Source organism: Acomys russatus, chromosome 23 (genome assembly GCF_903995435.1).
Source record: "Acomys russatus chromosome 23, mAcoRus1.1, whole genome shotgun sequence".
In the NCBI taxonomy this organism is placed as follows: domain Eukaryota; kingdom Metazoa; phylum Chordata; class Mammalia; order Rodentia; family Muridae; genus Acomys; species Acomys russatus.
In genome coordinates this window covers 10,380,152-10,399,875 of record NC_067159.1, presented here as the reverse complement: position 1 = coordinate 10,399,875, position 19,724 = coordinate 10,380,152, and the positions used below count along the sequence as shown (strand labels likewise).

General features: G+C 53.0%; 1 protein-coding gene across 1 annotated transcript; it reads right to left on the bottom strand.

Moving 5' to 3' along the window:
* Positions 1-7,545: 7,545 nt before the first annotated feature.
* Positions 7,546-17,608, bottom strand: Alx3 (ALX homeobox 3). The gene is made up of 4 exons (XM_051165753.1): positions 17,298-17,608; positions 11,605-11,921; positions 8,317-8,445; positions 7,546-7,974 (listed from the first exon to the last, which is right to left on the bottom strand). Exons 1-4 carry the CDS (start codon positions 17,572-17,574, stop codon positions 7,663-7,665), a joined length of 1,035 nt encoding a protein of 344 aa, XP_051021710.1. The 5' UTR covers positions 17,575-17,608; the 3' UTR covers positions 7,546-7,662.
* Positions 17,609-19,724: the final 2,116 nt, after the last annotated feature.

Sequence of the window (19,724 nt, the reverse complement as noted above, 5' to 3'; positions counted from 1 at the left end):
TGATTGACTGAAGCTCATTTTACAGTTAGCCCTAGGCTGGGAAAAGCTGAGGGGGTTTTGCATCCCTTCTCATCAGCAGCTGTCTCTTGAGGTCATACTGACTCCTGAGCAGCTTTGACGTGTCAGATGGTCAAGAGGGATGGCTTGGTGTGAGGGCCAAGAACAGAAAGCCAGCTCTTTGGTTGTGCTCTGCGGGTGTCTCATGCCACCCCAGCACCCTGCTGAGGTTTGTCCAGAAGTATTAGGTGCCACAGCCTCTGCACTCTGGTTTGGATGTGGTCAAAGGTAGAGTGAAGCTTCCCGAAGCCAGAGGTGCCAGTTTCGTCTCGATTGCCATGGCCTGTAAATATATAAAACTCTGTGTTCTCTTGTGTCATGGTGGGGTTTTTAATGTGTTTGTGTATTCTGTTTACATTAAAAGAAAGCAAAACTGTCCCTGTTGCCTTGTCTGCAGATACAAGCTCTGGGCACTGTGGATGTAGCGCAGGTGGTAGAGTGCTTACTTAACAGGTAAGAAGCCCTGGGTTAGATCCGCAGCACCGCATGCTGTGTGCATGGGGCCCACTCTGTTATCTCAACACTTGAGAGGTAGAAGCAGGAGAATCAGGTCATCCTCGGCTATGTAGTTCAAGGCCTGCCTAGGCCATGTGATTCTCTCTCAGAAGTATGGTCTGAAATTCTCTAAAGTATTTCTTACCCCCCCACCCCCATCCCCAACTCTCCCCCCTGCCAGCATGGTAGGCCACCTACCTGTCTTCCCTCCTTTCCCATCTATTGTAGAGGGAAGAAGGAATTGGTACCTTGGTTATCTGCCTACATGAACCTGGGATTGCTTTAGGGTTTTGAGTTGTTGGGGTCGAGTGGTCTTGAATTATTGGCCTTGCTGTAGTTTCAGTACAAACTTCAAGTTTCTCAGGAGAATATTCCCTGAGCTGTCCTCAGTCAAAACAGTTAGTACCAGGTTTAAGTGGAGTCAGTTGGCTGAGTCTTCACTGGGACAGAAGTGTTTGGGACAAAAAGGAAAGTTGGTGCTCAGAGCTCTCAGAAATCAATTTCATGGTGAAGAGCTCCGGGATCTCCTGTGGCTAAGGAAGAATCAAGGGAGATGTGTCCCTTTGGGTCCTTTTAGAACCTCACTTGGCTCAGATAACCAGTTCATGTCTCAACCTCTTTTCCTTCAGGCTTGGCCTCCTTGTGGCTTTAGTGACAGGGCTGCTCTTTTTCATAATTCCTAGAAGCTGCCTGTAGGCATCGTGCATGAGGTCTTGAATCTCTAAGAGGGAGAGTCTTGACTGTTAGAGGAAATGTTCCAGGGTATGTAGATCCAGTGCCTGTGACCTGCTGAGCCCAGGATGCGCTTTCATGTGGCAGCATGGTTAATAATAGCCAGGTGGAAGACTCTGACCATGAGAGTCACATAGCCTTATGGGATGGGAAGTCCCTGGGACTGGCCTTTTCCCCCAAAGGAACTTGCACAGGGCAAAGAAGTCCCACCGTCCTTGTCTGCATGGTGGGCCCACTGCTGCTGGCCAGAACTCATAGAGAGAAGAGATGCTGAGCTTTCTATGGGAAAGGTGGGTTTCACATCCTCTCCAAAGTAGCTTAGCCAGAGGCTGGCTTCCCCCTGCTCCTCCTTGTAGACTTCACCAGACTCTTGCAGAAAACAAACAAAAAACATCAGGCCATTAAACCTGGGCAGATGAAGCCCTTTTTTTTTCCCCCCAGATTCAAGCACTGGCCCCAAGGAAGGGAGCAAACCAGCTTCTCCAGCTGTGGTGTGTTTTACTGTCATGTTGCCCAAAGGATCCGGGTCCTTGTATGCAAATGTGTCAGGGACACCAGATTTCCGCCTTTCTCATCTGGGTGGTGAGGTGCACCCGAGGGCTGTCTGAGGATGGTTGAGTTACATGGAAGGGTCCGGCGCTCCTTAATGTAGCGCAGGGTGGGTTACCCCAGGGTTTGTGTCATCTCAGAGATTCACAGGGGCCGGACACACTATTAGGTGTCTCTTAGTTTTCTACATATTGGTTAGCAACTCAGAGGACATCTGCGTAGTAGCCCTGTGCGATGGCTTGTCACTGTCTGCTTGGCTGGATGTGGAATCACCCAAGAAAGACACCTCCTGCTCCATCTATGGGGACATTTCCAGAGAGGTTTAACTGAGGAGGGAGGACTTAGCCTAAATGTGGATGGCACCACCGTGTAGACTGAATGAAAAAGGGAGAAAGTGACTGAGCACAGGCATTCATCTGGTTGCTATGAACAGACAAAATGTGACCAGCCACCCGACTCTCCTCCATGAATGGCGGTATCCCCTAAAACTATGAGCCAGACAACCCCTCCTTTAAGTTGCTTTTCCCGGGTATGTTGCCACAGCAACAAGAGAGGTAGCTACCGCACCGCGAAGGGTAAATGCCACCGCAGTCCCCATTTTACAGATGTGCAAACTGGCATAGAAGGGCTAAAGAACTTGCCCAAGGGCATACAAAAAAGTAAAGGATTCAGATGTGGTCTGCATGTGCTCCCTGCCCCCACCCCTCTTAATCATTGCCATCCCTTGGCACTCCCTGCCACTGCTCTCAGTTGTTCATTTGTTTACCATGCTTACTTGGTATTGGCTCTGACATGGTCCCTAGCACAGAAGATTCAATGCAAATGTCCCTTGCTTTAGGCTCTACTGGGCCACCCAGGCTTAGTCTTGTCTTCACTATTGGCTTACCCTGAGTGTACCCTCAAAAGTAACTTGAACGACTGCTGTTTTTGTATTTTGGTTTTGTTTTGTTTGACACATTAGGGGTTGAGGCCAGAGCTTTATACACACTAGGCAAGCACTCTACCACTGAGACACACCCACAGCACTCTCTACTTTTTATTTTGGGGCAAGGTCTCGGTATGTCTACCCAGTCTGGCCTTGAACTGACTTGTAACCCAGCAAGGCCTTGACCTTGTAATCCTCCTGCCTCAGCCTTCCAAATAACTGGGATTGCAGGTCTGTGGCATTTGGTTCAACCTTGAGCCTCTATTTCCTGCTCTCAGAGGACTCCTGTGCTAGCTATCCCTGCTGTGCCTGTTGGGTTTATCTCTCTGGAAGCTGCTTTCCTGTCTGTAAGAAGCTGACTACTTCCTGGCACAGTAGCTGGCTATCCTCACCTGACACTTGGGACAGTCAGCCTTAGTCTGTCACTCCCTTGGGAATCAGACAGCTCTGACCCTCCCCCCCCCCCCTTCTGAGACAGAGTCTCACTATGTGGTCCTGGGGGCCTGGAACTAACATCACAGCTTGACTCTGCCTCTCAAGGGCTGGGTGCAAAGTGTGCGCTAGCACACCCGGCTAGACCTGACTTTAATCCAAGCCTTGACCTTTGCATATTGAATATCCTTGACCTAAAAGGGCTTCAAGCCTCAGCTTATCTGTAACTTCTGCCTTAATGATATCCCTGTTTCAAAGGCTGGATAAGGTAACCGGGGATGGTATCTTATATCTGGCAGGCAAGTCACAACTATAAAAAGGTAACCATTAGCGTTGCCGATGCCCTTCTAATTCTGGCCTGTGAATTTGCATATACTCCCTGTGTCTCCTAGAACACAAATCCTTGAAGGGCAGAACCCCCTATCACTCTCTGCTCTGGGCCAGGTGCTGGGCTAGGGGTCTTGAAGGTCTAGGTGATATCACAGTCCACCACTTCCATCCACTGGGCCCACCATGGGCTCCAGAGTCCCGGTCCATGCCTTCCTCCTGGACCAGAGACTAGGGCAGGGGAGCCTACAGTTATGGTGTGGGAAGGGAGCCAAGGGAGCTGGGGTAAGGGTAAGGCATCCGCTTCCTCAGCTGGGTCGGGGAAAATGTCCGCTCAGGTCCTGCCTCCGCTGGGCTCTGTTCCTGGCTGGGGGCTGCAGACAGTCTGTACTTAGGGTCGTAATTCAGGCTGATGTGTCGAAGGCTGAGGAAGGCAGGGAAGGAGCACTCAATGCCTCTGATGGGAAACAATCTCTCTTGCTGAGATAGAAACATGGCCTAATGGGTGACCCTGGCCAGAGCCCTGCAATTCTTCTCTGGAGTCAATGAGCCTGCCACAACTGAGATTTAAATAGAGGATCTGAGCCTTTCCTGCTTGTGTCTCTTCAACGTACCCTGCTGGTGTGCTAGCATAAGGCTGAATCTGTGGATGGTTCTCAGTGAGTGGGACCTAGCTGGGCCTCAGCAAAGACGGACTGCCTGCCACAACTCTCCTGAAGTTGGCATTCCAGCAGGAGCCACTTTTGTCCCCCTGCCCCAGGAGTGAGCAGAACTCCATCCTGACCTTGGTAGGCTACAGACAGGATCTAGCTGAGAGACTCCATCACCTCTAGAGTGAGCTTGGAGGTAGGGTATCCGGAGACCGGGGGGGGGGGGGGGGGGGGGGGGGGGTGGGGGGTGGGGGGGCACAGAGGAGGAGGAGGGGAGCATGGCTAATGGGAAGCAGGTGAGGGGGCTGTCAGTGGCCCAGCCAGGGGATAGCCTGGCTGGGATGACCCCGTCAATGGGAGGGCCTGTCAGTTCACAGATAATCCCCCGAGACAGGCTCCCGGGGTGCCTATTCATATTCATTATGTGTGAAGTGGGCGGTTGTAAAGTTAGCTTTCTCTTCATTTAGTTGTCACTGGACAGAAAAATATGAGCTGTGGGCCGATGCACCTGGATGGGAGCCAGTAGCCAGCGTCCGTCCTGGCCTCACTGTGCCCTCCCCACAGGCCCTCTTCAGCCAATGCCATGGCCTCTGTGGAATCGACCACTCTTGCTGACTTGATCTTGGACTCAGTGTTATTTTCTTCTGTCTGGTCCTGTCCTTACTTTACCTTCCTTTGCTTGGGCTTCGCAGAGTCTACCTCCCTCCTTTCATCCCTCTCTCTCTCTCTCTCTCTCTCTCTCTCTCTCTCTCTCTCTCTCTCTCTCTCTCTCTTTCTCACAGAGGACAGTTTAGTTATATTTCTGGCACTCCGTCCTAATCCTTATTCATTACTTTCAAATTGCAAATTCTATTATTCGAAAGTATGTTCCTTTTTTCCCATTAATTTATTTACTTAACCACTTTCCAGCCTGATCACAACCCCCGTCCCTCCTCTCCACTCAGTCGCATCCTCATGCCCCTTCTCCTCAGAGAAGGGGAGCCCCCCCCCCCCATGGGTAACAACTCACCCTGGCACTTCAAGTCACAATGGGAAGGAGGCACAGAGGTCAAGGCCACCACAGGAAGACCTACAGAGTAAACCAACCCGAGCCCGAGGGGCCTCACAGAGACTGAACCAACAACCAAAGAGCTTGCATGGGCTGGACCTAGATTCCCTACACATATGTAACAGATGTGCAACTTGTTCTTAGTGTGGGTCCTCTACCAATTGGAGTAGCGGGCTGTCTCTGACTCTGTTGCCTGCCTTTGGATCCCTTTCCCCTAGCTGACCTGCCTTGTCTGGCCTCAGTGGGAGAGGATGTGCTTAGTCCTGCTGCGACTTTCTAAATTAGGAGAAAAGAAATTGTATGTTTCCTGACCATTGCTGTCTCTGGCATAGCACATTGTCCAGTGCAGACTAGGACTTCAACACATGTTCCTAGAACAAACCAACCTCTTTCTGCATCCCACAGGCTGGAGTCCCAGCCTGGAAATAAAGAAAGCTGAGCAGCGGCATTCTTAGGTGCTTCCTGGCTGTGAACACAATGTGACTGACCAGCTGCCTCACATTCCGGCTGCCATGCTTCTCCGAGCACGGCGCATGGTGCCCTCAAAAACTTGCCACGAGCCAGAATAAACCCTTCCTTAGGGTGCTTTGTTGGATATTCTGTCACAGCAAGAGGACCAACGGATACAAGTAGCTTTCTGGCTTTTGAAGGGCATAAGGGCCAACACTTCACAGACCTTTCATTAGGTGAAGAAATTTCTAGTGAATGGATATGTACCCTAGAATTAGAGATGGTGACTTGGGCCCTGATCCCCTTACTGACCAGTGGGTAAGTGTCTAGGTGGCTTGTCAGTGGTAGCTCTAGACAGTCCTCTCTTTCTGCCGGTGTCAGGATAGAGAAGAAAGAAGTTGCCAGAGGCTTTTTCTTTGCTGTTTTGGGAAAGGAGGAATAAGGAAGATGCTCACGTCTATCAGGGTGCATGGTCCTCTCATGGTACCTTACCTTGGCTAGGACATTCACCCTGATGAGGAACTTACCCCCTGCTTGGGAACAAGCTCAGCACCCATGTGTCTTTGCATGCTTGGGTTTCTCTGTGCCTGAAAGATGAGGCGTTGGGTGGGGGATGGCTGGGCTGACTGGAGTGGAATTCTTCTGAGCAATGTGGTTGTGTTTACTGGGAGGGTGGGAGGGCCAGGCCTGCTTTTTTCCTGCCTTCCAGGCTCCAGAGATAAGGCAGAAAGTGGGGATGAGGAATAGAATGGGTAATACTGTAAAACCACAAGAAAGAGTTCTGGCTTTCGTCTCTGCCCCACAGCTCAGACGTGCTCGCTGGGGCATCTGGGAGAAGACAGCTGCTCCACCCCCTCCACACTTGGGGTCCCAGCTCACAGGCACTCAAGACCTCCATAAGATCCCTGTCCTTCCATGCTCTCTGTGGTCACTTTGACGACGTCAAGCTTTCCTCAACCTTCTTACTCTCCTTCCCACTCCCAAGGTTCCCTGTCAAATGAGCCACACATTAGAGCCTCTCAGGGTTTGTCAAAGCCACCGAGCTTATGCAGGTGACTGAGCCAGGCACAGCACACATTGACCTTGAGGGTTCTGCCACTGACACTACACTGTTTATTATATGCTCGTAGATTCTTGGTGTTCCCATAAGAGAGCTTGGCCCAGTTTAGATCCTACATACAAGTCAATTGAGGACCACAGCCTGGGGATAGACAGCCACCTAGACTGAAAAACACCACTGTGTTTATTACTATGCTGAGCAGCACACTAAAACAAAACAAAACAAAACAAAAGCATCTTTACAAAAGTTGGGATCCGGGTCTCGGGGCCTCAGAGACTGGAGGGAAAAAAGAAATCTGTTTTATTTTGATCAACATCCAATATGGGTTCCATGGCCTAGCCCTGGCCTGGTCCCATGCAAGCAAATCCATGGTGTAATTTCTTGCCCCACTTGGAGAAAATGACTTTGTAGTATGTTGGTAGATGGGGCACAGGGCAGAAATGAGGGAGGTATGGAGCAGAGGAGACCTATTAAACTGGCCCTCACCTTCTGAGCTCATGGTGGCCCCAGGCACTGAGCGTACGCCCCCTGGTGGTAAGAAGGCAGAAGTGAGGCCAACCCTAAGAACGCAAAGAGCTGCTCTATTCAGTCTGCATCCTTCTCCCATCTTCCTGGGCTCCCTGGACTTTAGGAAACGGGCATCTGTCACCTTTTCTCTGGCCCAATTTAAATGAGGGGACCCAGTTTATAAGGAAGAGTCCTGCCTGCTTTGAAGTCCCTTTCTCCTAGGCAGCTCTACCTATTTTAAGAGATAAGACCCTGTAGCCTGTTTCCTGCAGTAGGCTGAGGGTCCCAGCTCCTCTCCCAAGCTCCAGGAACCACCTAGGATATGGAGCCAGAAGGGTTTGCTGTCTGGTGTCCAGGTAGGGATGGGCTAGGAGCAGGCGAGAGCAGGAAGAGGAGTGGGACACAGCTCAGTCTGTGTCCGTGCGACCCATCACGTGGTCCAGTTCAGCAGGCTGGGAGGCTCTTTGGGCTTCATCCTGAGCGAGACGAGGCTTGGGGACTTGTAGTCGCCATCTGGAGAAGGCTCAAAGCTATGCCCTCCCAGGGCGGGAGGAAAACCATGGATGGAATAGATGCCGGGGTGGGCTGCAGGGGAGGTCGGCATGCCCATGAAGCCAGCCACATTGCCATGGGAGTGGGAGTATGGAGACATGCATGGAGAAGGAATGCCCTCGGGAGGTGACACAAGGCAGGGACCCCCTGGGCTTCCAGAACCTGGGCTGGGCCACAGGGAGTTCTGCAGCTGAAAAGAGAAGAGAAAAGGAGGGCTGTGAGCTACTTGGCCCCGAAGCTGTTTGCCTTATCCCGGTGGCTCTCTCATTGTCCTTGAAGCCTCAAGAGCTTTCTAGAAATTTCCGCTATGTACAGAGCTATCCCCTCTACCACCCACACTGGCATCCTGGATGTCTCCACCATGGCTGTTCTTCAGAACTATGTCTTCTTCTTCTTTGATTCCTCTATGTTCTGTACTGATCGGAGTGGACAGCAGCCCTGCTCTGCAGAGGAAGAAGTTGACGCATCGCACAGGACGCAGATGCCACAGCTTCCCCCCATTGCACATGAAGGGCGGGATTAACGGTCTCACCTGAGGGTGGCTGTCAGTTCGAGGCAGCGCGGAGATGTCATAGGCAGTGGTGAAGGGGTTCCGTCCCCCCTGCATCTTCCCGTAACGCTCACGCTTCCTCCACTTGGCTCTACGGTTCTGGAACCAGACCTGGGGACCATTGGAAAGGGTTATGGGGGAGTCAGAGCCGCTCTGAGGACTGGAGCCTAATCGGTGAGGGTATTCACGGAGTCCTCTTCCTGTCTTCTAGATCCAAGCTGGAAAATCCCAAGTGGCAGGAGCTTAGAAAGCCACACTATTCCCAGGGCCCAGGGAGCCTGGGAAGGGTGCCTGGGAGGGGCCCAAACCCAGAGCAGTATTACTGGCCCCCAGGGGCCCTCAGCAACCATTCTGTATGCTGACTCACTCTCTTCATCTCAGCCTCACAGTGTTTCAGAGGAAAGGTGCCTATGGGCCTCTGGACACAGGATACCTCCTAGGTGTACCAGTTTTGGGGTGTTAGAGTCCTATACTTTGGCTTTTCTTGTAGCATCTAATGAATTGTTAAGGCATTCCTATTCAGGTCATGGTCCTATTTAATCCTTCAATGGCTCCCTGGAGCCCCTGGCCTGGAGCCCAGTTCCTAGCAAGGCTGCTTAGGTTTGGCTTCGCCCTCGCCCTCTCCACAGTCTTATGTCCAGCCAGGCAACAGCACTTGGCGCTTCTCAGATGCCACCTCTGCTGTGTCGCTTCTTCCTGCCTATGTGTAAATTTGTCCATCCTGGGTTACCTATCTCTCCAACATGCCATCCAAGCTAGGCTCTTCTTGGACCTCTGTAGTGGCCTGATCTTTCTCTATGGACTCATCACATTCTATGCCCATGATGTCTTTGGGAGCCTACTTCTCAATCATTTCTGAGTTCTTGGTAGGTGGGGGAGTGATGTATTTTATATAACATCTGAGCATTTATGTGATGGTTTTGGCATATATTCTATCCTTTCATTTATTTGTATTGGTGCATATGGTTTTCTTTCATTTAACAAATATTATATCAGATATTGGCAATATCAAAACCAAACCGAGGTGGGTGTACTACCACACGTCTGTAGCCCCAGAACTTGGCTAGAAGATTAGGTTTTCAAGGCCAGCTTCGGCTACATTTTGAGTTTGAAGCCATGGACCCTGCCAAAATCCCAAACCAATCTATACCAGCCACATACAGACCAGCCACTGTTTTCTAGGCATCCAGCTAGAAATAAGATTAGAAAAAGCTGTGTGTGTATGTATATGTGGGCAAAACCTCACTGCCCAGTTTGAGATGAGAACATCTCCAGCCCTCAGTATATTCCTTTCTCCATGTCACCTCTACTGACATAGGCCAGGAACAGGAGAGCTAAGAGGCTCTGATCTCCCCGAGCCTCCCAGCTTCCAGGCTGATGGTATACCAAGGCAGGCCTGGCCAAGGTCAAGAAAGTCCACCATGAATGCCCAGCTGCCTGCATGTCTTCTTTTTTCTCTCCCTTCTCTTCAGGCAGTCAGGCCTTTATTGGAAGTTACTTTCCTGTTACCACGTATTTCCCCTGGAGCCTCTCTCTACTGTGCTCCTCTGCCTGCTTGGGCTTTGCCCCCTCCATTGTCCTATGTGTGGTCTTAATTAGGCCTCTTCATGGGGTGGGGTTTCTGGTGAGTGTCATGCCCCTGGGGAGGGTTCTGGACTGCCAATGGGAGTCCCGTGACTACTCCTGGGTTCTTCCCAGGTTGAAAAGGCCTAGGAGCTGGGCCTGGTAGCTCATGCCTTATAGCGTATGTTCATGCCTGCACTCAGGAGGCTGAGGTAGGAGGATCTTTAGCTGGAGGCCAGCCCTGGGCTGTCAAATGAATCCTGCAGCAGGCTAGGTTCTCAAAAGAATGAGATCCTGTTTCAAAAATACCCCCCCCCCGACAAATTAAAATAAAATAAAAAGAAAAGGGGGGAGAAAGGGAGGGCTTAGGAGAGGAGTGAGAGAAGTGTGCCCCCCTATCCCTGGCCCCCCATCCCTCAACACCACACCACGCATTCCCCAAGGAAAAGCAAGTCAGACACCACCCTAACATATCATCCCAGAGACTCCGTGTTTTGGGTTCCCTTGGCTTATAAAATCTGGGGTTGTTCCCATAGCATGGAGAACCTTGCTGGACAGTCACAGAAGATAACTGTCTGCCACCTAAATGGGGCAGGAAAACACAAGACACAGCAGAGAAGAGGAAACACCCTGAGCTCCTCTGGTGCTATTTTGGGTCTGGCTGTCAGGTCTGCGTTGATGATCGATGGTGCTGGCTTCTGTAACTGGCCTGTGGGGCCCCATAATCTGCTAGAGCTGTACCCCCACCCTAGTTTCTGGAAGAGCTGCATCCGGGAGTGACTGACAGGGGCTTCGCCACACCTCTTCCCTCCTGGTAGGAGCTGCAGACTCCTCTGCCAGGGTAGCCGGGCCTCATCTTTCTCTAGAGCCCCAGACACCCCTTCCGGTGATTCGTCCTCTGCCCCTGGGCAGCCTGTTCTGACTAGACTCTGGATCAAAGCAAGGTCACAAGTGATCAATCTTTCTCTTGAGGCAGACTCTTACTGTGGATCCTTTCCATGCCAGTCCTGCTTGCCACCTTCATGGTTGGGTAGCGTTTTCCTCCTCTCTTTCCCAGCACCCCCTCCCCCTCCCCCTTCTCCACTGCCTGGGTTTCCCACTATGTGAAGCAATGACCTCAGCCAAGGGCCCTGAGGGCTGGTCTCTGTACAGAAGAGGCCCTTCTGTTGGAGTAGGGGAGGGCTCCTGGTCAAGTTCTCCTAAGTAGGAGCTGATTGTTGCCCTATGATGAGCCCCACACGCCCTTCCGTGACACCCCTCCCTTTTCTGGCCAGCCACTTCAGAAGTAGCACGTGCAGCCATCACTTCTTCAAAATGCTGCTCAGCTGGTGACCTTCAAAAATTCTCTGTCTTGCTACTGGTGCTCCTTTTCCAAAAGGAGGGTGACAGAAAACACATTGAGTGACAAAGACCAATCTCCTGGCTAGCTAGTAAACAGCAGAGGACTCCCATACACCTAGTTGGACTCCAAGAGGCCATTACTTGCAAGCCTGTATCTAAGCCTTGAGCCCAATGGCGTATCCTGTTAGAAATACAGAAACGCCTGTGGCCACACGGCAGAGCTATACACGCAGGTTGTGTTCCAAAGAGTCCAGGCTCCCGCAGGACCTGGGCAAGGCAGCTCCACGAGACACTAGTGCCCACCTCTCCTAGCTGTTCGTTGATCTGGTCCATGGCCAGAGAGTCTGGTGCCCATGATTCCCTCACCTGTACCCTGGCCTCAGTCAGGTCTGTTCGCAAGGCCAGCTGCTCCCGGGCATACACGTCAGGGTAGTGGGTTTTCTGAAAGACTTTCTCCAGTTCTTCCAGCTGGAATGTGCTGAAGGTTGTCCGGTTCCGGCGCTTCTTGCTCTTGCTCTTGGCCAACTCCATGGAGTCAGGGAGGCCCGGGGAAAGAGGGACCCGCAGGTTGGCTAGGCAGGGCCCTGGGGAACCTTGCACATTAGAGGGCCCGTCTCTGGGACCCCCTCGGCAGTCCACCGGCAGCTGGGGGAAGCTGGCAGCTTTGGAGGCCTTCTCCTCAGCTGCAATGGAAAACACAGAAAGGAGGATGGAAAAACCTAACAGGGGTTTTTGTGGGTGGGATGAGGGAGGGAAAGAGCACCACCCCCCCAAGCTCCAGTCTCCGCCTCCTTCTTCTTCCCTTCCCTCCTGGCAGCCAACCTCCCTGGGAGCCTGGCATTCAGAAGGCTGACTGCTGAGCCTCCAGCTGGGGAGGGGGCCCTAGGGAACCATGTGCTCTGTGGTCTGGGCAGATCTGTTGGGGCCAGAGTGGGAGCGGGGGTGGGTGGGTGGGGGTTCATTTCGGGGAAGTGCTCTGTGGTGGTGTGTCCCACAAAGTGTAGAGGTGCCAGGATTGGCGTCACAGCAAGGACTGCCACCCTGGCAGGGCCAAGAGTGGGGGCAGGGGTTAAGGATGGCGTGGTTGACATCTCCCGGCCCTTCTAGAGTGTTCTCTTGTTCTGGCTGTGCTGGCCTTGGTTCCCAGGCCCTCGGGCTCATGCCTCTGTTCCCAGACACAGGCAGGCATGGTCAGAGATGCATAGACCACCTTTGGCAGAGTTTCTCCCCCTTCCCCTTCACCCCCCCCCCCATGCCCCATTCTTTTGAGTCCAAGTCTCACATTAATATTAACTTTCCCAATTCTGAGGCATGAAGAGCAAGCCAGGACAATGATGATTTCCATAAGGAATCACCTGTCTTCATTCATCCGAAAGTTGTGCCGTCTGGGCAAGAGTTCCAACCCCAGCATAAAAGATGGAAGCCAGACAGGCTGTGCTTTGGAGGACAGCAACTCCCTTTCCCCATTATCCTCAGCATCGTCTGACCCTCCCACCTCAGGAGTTTGCTCATCACCTCCATGGCAGGCTGGGAACAGTTCCCAGCAGCCTTGCTCTGAAATGTTGTCTCTCAGGAGCCCCATATTTCTGACCTGGTATGGTGAAAAATAGGTCATCATGATCAACCTCCCCCCTACACACACACACACACATACACACACACACACACACACACACACATACACACACACACACACACACACACACACACCCTTCCCCTCTGGAAAGAACCCCCAGCAGTGTCTCCATAAAGTCCCTCCTCTGCTGGGATAGAAGCCACTAGGACACAAAGACGCCTGCTGACTCAGAGGGCCTCTTCCTTGGCCCCAGGCCCATCACCAATGGGGGCCTGGTCCTCAGGGGGGCCCTAGCTAGTTGGCATTGAGAAGCAGTTTTCTTCCTGGGGACTTAGTGTCACCACCACAGCTGTGTGTATAAGGGTGGGTACACCCGGAGTCAGATGAGCCCCTGGTCTGGAGAACAAGTTGGTAGCCCTTTTTCAGCTGCAAAGTGGTCAGCGACCTCTCTGGGCCACCCAGGCTGTGAAGTAAGCTTTCCATGCATGGGTCCTGAAGACCTTGGGCAAATCCAACAAGGCCTGATTTCTAGCTACACCCAAGCCTGTGGCAACAGTCTCCTTCATGACCTACCGGCAACACGGGGGGTGGGGGGCTGGGTGGGGGAGGGGGTGGGGGGTAGGGGGAGTGGGGTGGGGGGTGGGGGGCTGGGAGGTAGGGGGAGGGGGGTGGGGGGCGGGGAATCTCACTGCAGTGCTTACATTCTGTTCTCCATCATCACATTTTGGTTGGAGAGGTGGTAGTACTGTGTGTGGCTGGGACAGAGGAATCAAAGAAGTCAAACCAAATCATAAAATAAATAAATAAGCCAGGCAGTGGTGGCGCACGCCTTTAATCCCAGCACTTGGGAGGCAGAGGCAGGCTGATTACTTTGAGTTCGAGGCCAGACTGGTCTACAAATCGAGTCCAGGCTAGTCAAGGCTACACAGAGAAACCTTGTCTCAAAAAACAAAAAAACAAAAACAAACCTAAATAAATAAATAAATATTCAGAGAGAGAGAGAGAGAAAGAAAGAGAGAGAGAGAGAGAGAGAGAGAGAGAGAGCGAGCACAGGGAGCCTGGAATGGGTCACCCTAGAGATATCAGGCCCTCAAAATGGCCTGACAGGGAAGAGCCTTGGTGTCTTGGGTTCTCAGGGAGATGAAGATGGACTTTAGGAAGACAACAGATGAGAGGAACTAGGAGCAGGGGTTTTGGAGGTGGGGTACTAACCCTACTACAGAGGCCTTATCTTCCACCTCATTATCCTTAGTTCCCACAAGAACTGGCTCAGAGGAAATACGCAGATCTAGGGCCTAGTCACTTGCTTTTCCTGACCTTGAGTCCAGAAGCTGAGGTCAAAACACCACACAGCCGCTTTCCCACCCAAAGCAGCTAAGCCTGCTGGCTTCTGCACCTCTCTACACTCCTCTACAAGGAACAGACAGCTGCGTTTTTTCCTCCATTACGGTTTCTTTAAAACCTCCCTGGTCTAGCTGGAGGACTCCAGGGACAGGGCCACTTTACACAGACACCCAAGCGGCCTCCTGAGTAGTCAGCAGACTTGAAGGAAGGGAGTCCAGGAAGGGAGTCCAGAAACGGAAGCCAACAAGCTAAGTCGGGGAATGTTGCTCTGTTAAAGACAGCTCCGTTTGAGGTTTGAACTAGTGTCAGTAACTACACCACACTTGGGGGGCCGCGTCTAGAGAGAGTACTCAGGTTGGTTGTTGGTCACTGGGAAGATTTCCTGAGTCTTTCCAGCCTTAGGAAGGCAACAGCACTCAGTAGGAGCGAAAACCAGGTGCAAGGTCCAGGATCTTAATGTGCTAACGGGGCTCAGGGATTCCTTTATCTCCCACCTGGCCTTCAAACCTGGGCATCCCTGACCAGCGGTAAGTGCGCCACAGTGCTGCCTGGAGCTTGGTTGGTAAGTAGTAGCACTGCTCCGCTCCTCGTTTCTCCAAAGTTCAGATCCTAGGCATCCACTGTTGTCCCAGAATCAGCCACCTGGTTTTCCCCGCTTTCTAGGCAGCCTCGCTCTAAGGTGCGCTGTCAGCAGTCTCTGAAGCCTGGAAGTCCTGGGCTTTGACCTTGGCTTTAGCGGAAGTTCTTTAAGTCCATGTGTGCCAAGGCTAGCGAGGAGGTGGTGTGCTCCCTAGAGGTGCTTAGTCAAGGACTTAAGTTCTCCCCGTCAGACGGGCTTTAGAGCCATGGATTTCAATTGAGGCAGGTGGGTAGAACTCTTATCTGGAGTTTTTTCATTCCCTGGTCAGAGAGCCAGTTTAGAGACAAATTGGCAGCCTTGGAGAAGTCGGAAAAAACCATCCTTGCACACACAGTTACTACCCAGGCAGGGGTGCATGGATGACTGGAAAGAACGAAACAAGGCCCGCTTTGGGAGAAGGGCAAAGCGCTCTCTGCAGTGTGCCAGAGGCAGCGGCCGAGTGCGAGAGAGAAGTGACGACGGGCACTAAGCTCCATGCAACACCCGGGTCTCAGCAAAGAACAGCAAACATTCTGAGACCGATACTTTAAAGGCAGAGACATCGGAATGTGTGTGTGGGGGTAGGGGTGGGGTTGAAGTGTTACCTTTACTAAGACTCCCTCCTGCAACAAGACTAGGATAGAGGAGCTCCAAAGGGGGTGTCGAGATGGAGCAGCAACCAGAATCCTAGCCCAGGCTGGAGCTCGCTGGCTTGAGCCTCCTTTGCATTTGACCTGTCGCCGCACAACCCGAATCGTTAATTTTCGTATCCCACTTGTTCATATTTTGGTGTGGTCTATCTCATTAGGAAATACCCTCTTCCTTCGTTTGCGCTCTCTCTCTCTCTCTCTCTCTCTCTCTCTCTCTCTCTCTCTCTCTCTCTCTCTCTCTCTCTCTCGTCTTTTTCTTTCTCGTTTACCCGCTTCGTTCGATCTGCTGTTTGCTTTTTTCTCTCGTTCCTTTCGTTCCTCTGCCCACCTACCCGACGGACTTTGCCCGCCTGCTGCTTTTGTTCTTCAGACTCTAATCCGTCGTTTTGTTGAATTTCCTCCTCTCCCTTTGGCTTATTGCTTGCAGCGGTTGACTTTCTTTCACCTCGTTTCGTTGCTTCGCTGCGAGAATACACTCGCTGCCCATTCCACCTCGCTGCTTGTAGTGCACCCACATCCATGCCTGTCCAAGAACCCGATCACTAGATGCAGGGTGCTGCGCAGCGGCGGGGACATCGGACTGTGGGATGGGCGCTGCCGGCACCGACCCAGGCGGGTACCTGTCCCTGGTGGTGCTCTGGGCGCAGCGCGGCTGCCGCCGTCTGGCAGGGATCAGAGGAGCTAGGCCAACTGCTTCTCATTAAATCCCAACTGTGGTTTTTATCAGGAGAGCTTCTTTCAAAGGGCATTAGACGCGAAGCTCCGCGGACTTGCTCATTTCCTCCGATGACCCCAACACACCTCCCTGGCCTCCCTTGCACACTCCCACCACCCGGACCGGACGAAGGCCGGAGTTGCTAGCTGCCCAGTCACTCCAAGGAGGCCCTCGAGGAGCAGGCGCTTGCCGCATGGGCGGATCTCCCGGAATTCAGTTTTGGGTCTAGGCTGCGGACTGTGGCAGCATACAAGGGGTGGGCGTGGGCTCTGAGACTCTCGTGGGTCAGCGGGTACAGTGGGCGGCAAAGCAGTCTTGCCAGGCCCTGCCATTCAGGCGTATTCTCAGATAAGGGCACTGTCCGAGCACACAGTGTACTGTCCGCGGAGCGGGAGGCGCCCTGGGATTTAGGACTGTCCAGGACCGCTTCCGACGGCTCAGCGGTGACTATTCAGTGCCGGAATGCCAACTGCAAAGAGGGCAGCCATCCCGCCCCCGTGACGGGGAGGCTAAGTTAATCTGAGAAACAAGAAACATAATTATTCGATCTTGACGTCGGCCCCGGTACTGAGGGGGACTACCAACCGCCTCTCTGTGGAGCGTCTAATGGCACCAGAAACAACCTTTCCTTCAGAGGCTGGCCCGGACGAGGAGAGCTGGGTAAGTCCAGGCCGCAAGCCCTTCGCTGAGTCCAGCTTGGCCGCTAAGTCGAGGCCCAGCCTCTGCGCCCTCAAAGGGCGCCAGACACAAAAGCCGAGCACTTCCAGCATTAGGGCCCACTTAGGCTCCCAAGCCCTCGACCCAGTCCCTGCTTCTGGGTCGGTGGCAGCAGAGGCCCGGCTCCAGATGTGCATGGTCTCTCCTTCCAGGTTCAGACACCTTCGGGGCCGGAATGGGCCCAAGATCGTCGCTATTCCACCCTCCTTTGACCTCCCTCCTCCCGTTGCCTCCACCACCGGGGACACGGGCGAGTTTGCCGTCCCCAGTGCACTGGCCTTGTCTGCCTAGGCCAGCAGTGATCTAGCGAGGGAACCGTGGGAAATGCGAGACGGGGTTCAAGGTTGAGAAGCAGGAAATCGGGAGAGGGAGTCGGGAAGGCCAGGAGGAACCGGAGGGGGGGGGGAGGGAACGACATCGGGTTCCGCTGCGCTTTACCTTCCGCGGGGCCCTCGTAGAAGTGGCCGCCGTTGAGCACCGGGCCGGGCCCGAGGTCCTGCAGGTACTTGGCAGGCGGCTTGGCGGGCTCTGGGAGGTAGGGTTCCAGGGGCCCGCAGGCCGGGAAGCGGTTCAGCCGCGGGCCGCGGGATGATGCAGGGTGCAGGTGAGGTGCAGCGTCGGGGTTCCCCTGGGGGCCTGGAGGCTCTTCCCCCGCAGCTCCGTAGGGACCGGCTGCCTGCCCCACGGTGAAAGGCGCGCAGCGCTCAGGGTCCATGCCGGCTCCGGGCGCACAGGCCGCCGGGGCTCCGGGGCTCCCGCTACCCGCGCGGCCTGTGAGCTCCTGCCAAGGGGGAGGGACCTGGGCTCGGGGCCGCGGAGCCCCCGGGAGCGGCGCGCGCCGCGGGGGGTTGGGGGCAGGAGAGGGGGCCGCGCCTCTGACTTAATGCTGGAACTATCCACGTCACGTGCGGCCCCGCGCGGTTTAACCCCTCGGAGCCCAGTAACCCCTTGGTTCACCCCGAGCCCGATAGATATCACAAGCAGTTGGAAGAGAAGAGAGGAAAGCTGCTTCCTTTCGAGGGCAGGATCCCCTTTGTCTACCAGTCCTGGTGAGTCCTTGGCTCTGAGCTGCACCCCTGAGTCCCGACGTCCATCTTAGTGGCTCTTGTCCCTGGAGAGGTGAGGCAGAGCGGGCAGACCCCCTCCTCCAACATCCTCGTTGAGGCTTGGACAGATATCAGTCTGAGAGGAGAAGCCCCGACAGTGGTCGAGTCACCCCTTTACCTGGCTCTTTTTGCTGGTAGCTGGGGGAAAAAGCAAGCACACCTCCCTTAGATACTTGCTTTGCATAGGCATATGAACGACTGGACACTGTGGAAACAGCTCTAAGCTCCTAGTGGGGGCTTGGGGAGCTTGGGCCTGAATACTAGCATTACTGTGCTGTGGTGCCCCCCCCACCCCACCCCCAACTCATCACTTCATCTGACTGTGGCTGTCCTTCTTCTAGATATTAGTGGTGAGTTGTCAAGCCCACCGCAGGCCAGAGCAGACAGAGGGTCCCAGGGCTTCACAGTGGTCCTGGGTGAGGAGTAGAAGTGGAAGGATCATTGTCCCTATATTTGAGCAGCATGAAATGAATGCCTTTCAGAGCATCCAGGGATCCCCTGCAAAGAGACTGCTTCAGCCCTGCTACTTTGGACTTAGGGTAAGATCTCCCAAGAGGTGAGTCTCCCCAGGCCAAAGGACGCCTAGGATTAGGGTGTCTTTCTGAGACAGAGCAATCCTCACCAGTACCTAAGATCTGAGAAGAACTACCATAGGTCCTTTGGACCCCAGCTTAAAGATCTCTTAGGTCTGGGTTAAACCATCTATGTTTTTAGAATCCCTGGAGATTAGCGAGAGGGATGGGGAGTCAAACCTCATTTGTATTTCATTTGAATTCTCAATTTTTAAAGGAATCCAAAAGGCCTGGTGTGAACACCTCCCTCTTCCGTTGGAGGCTTAGAGGGGGTTTCTTGGCTGTCCTCAGCCAGAGTTGGGCTGTAAATCAAGGCCAAACAGGAACCAGAAGCCTTGCATCTCACAAGGAGTCATTAAGCCATTATTAAACATACCATAACTTCTCTGAAGCATTATTGGCTTAAACACCACATCGGAGGCATTATGGCCACTTGGGCCCCTAATCACAGACTGCAGGCTGGCCAGCAATGGGAGCACCTGGGGCTGGTGTTTCCAACTAGAGACGCTTGGCTTAAAATGAGATTTATCCCTCCGCCTGTACCAGAGGGGAGTGGACACCACTGAATGAATTATTAATAAAAGTTTCTAATAATTGCCAATTGAATATTGTTGGCTGTCTAGGAGGAGGTATCATTTCAGGACATCTAATCAACAAAATTGCCAAGCAGCTTAATTTGAAATGATGGAAGTATGACACAAGAAAAATGTCACCAGCAAATTAAACAGTGCAGCCTGGATTAAACGCTGAGCCTTTTGCCTTGGGTGCCTCAGTTTTCTTGACATAATTAATAACAAATTAATGACAATTATGAGTTCTCAAGAAACTAGGAACCCAGATTTAAGGTCTCCCGACTCTAGATTGAAAGGCTCTGAGACTAGACCTGAACAAAGACTTCCGTTGCTCCCACAGACCCCCTCTTCCCAACCCTAGACACCCCTGCTCTAAACTGAGGTGATCTCTGTGCTGTTATGGTGTTGCTTCTGAACTAAGGAGGCAGCGGCAGGGGGTGACACTTGATTTTGGCAGAGTTGTCTCTTCTGAAGGTTTTTTGTTTTGCTTTTGTTTTTGTTTTGTTTTGTTGTTCCACAACTGTGGGGGACAAGAAGTCCAGAAGAGTCTCTGCTGTCCCCTTTAAGTCACCAATCCAGTGCAGGCTGTTGTCTGGTTGAGCAGGTGCCTAGGCA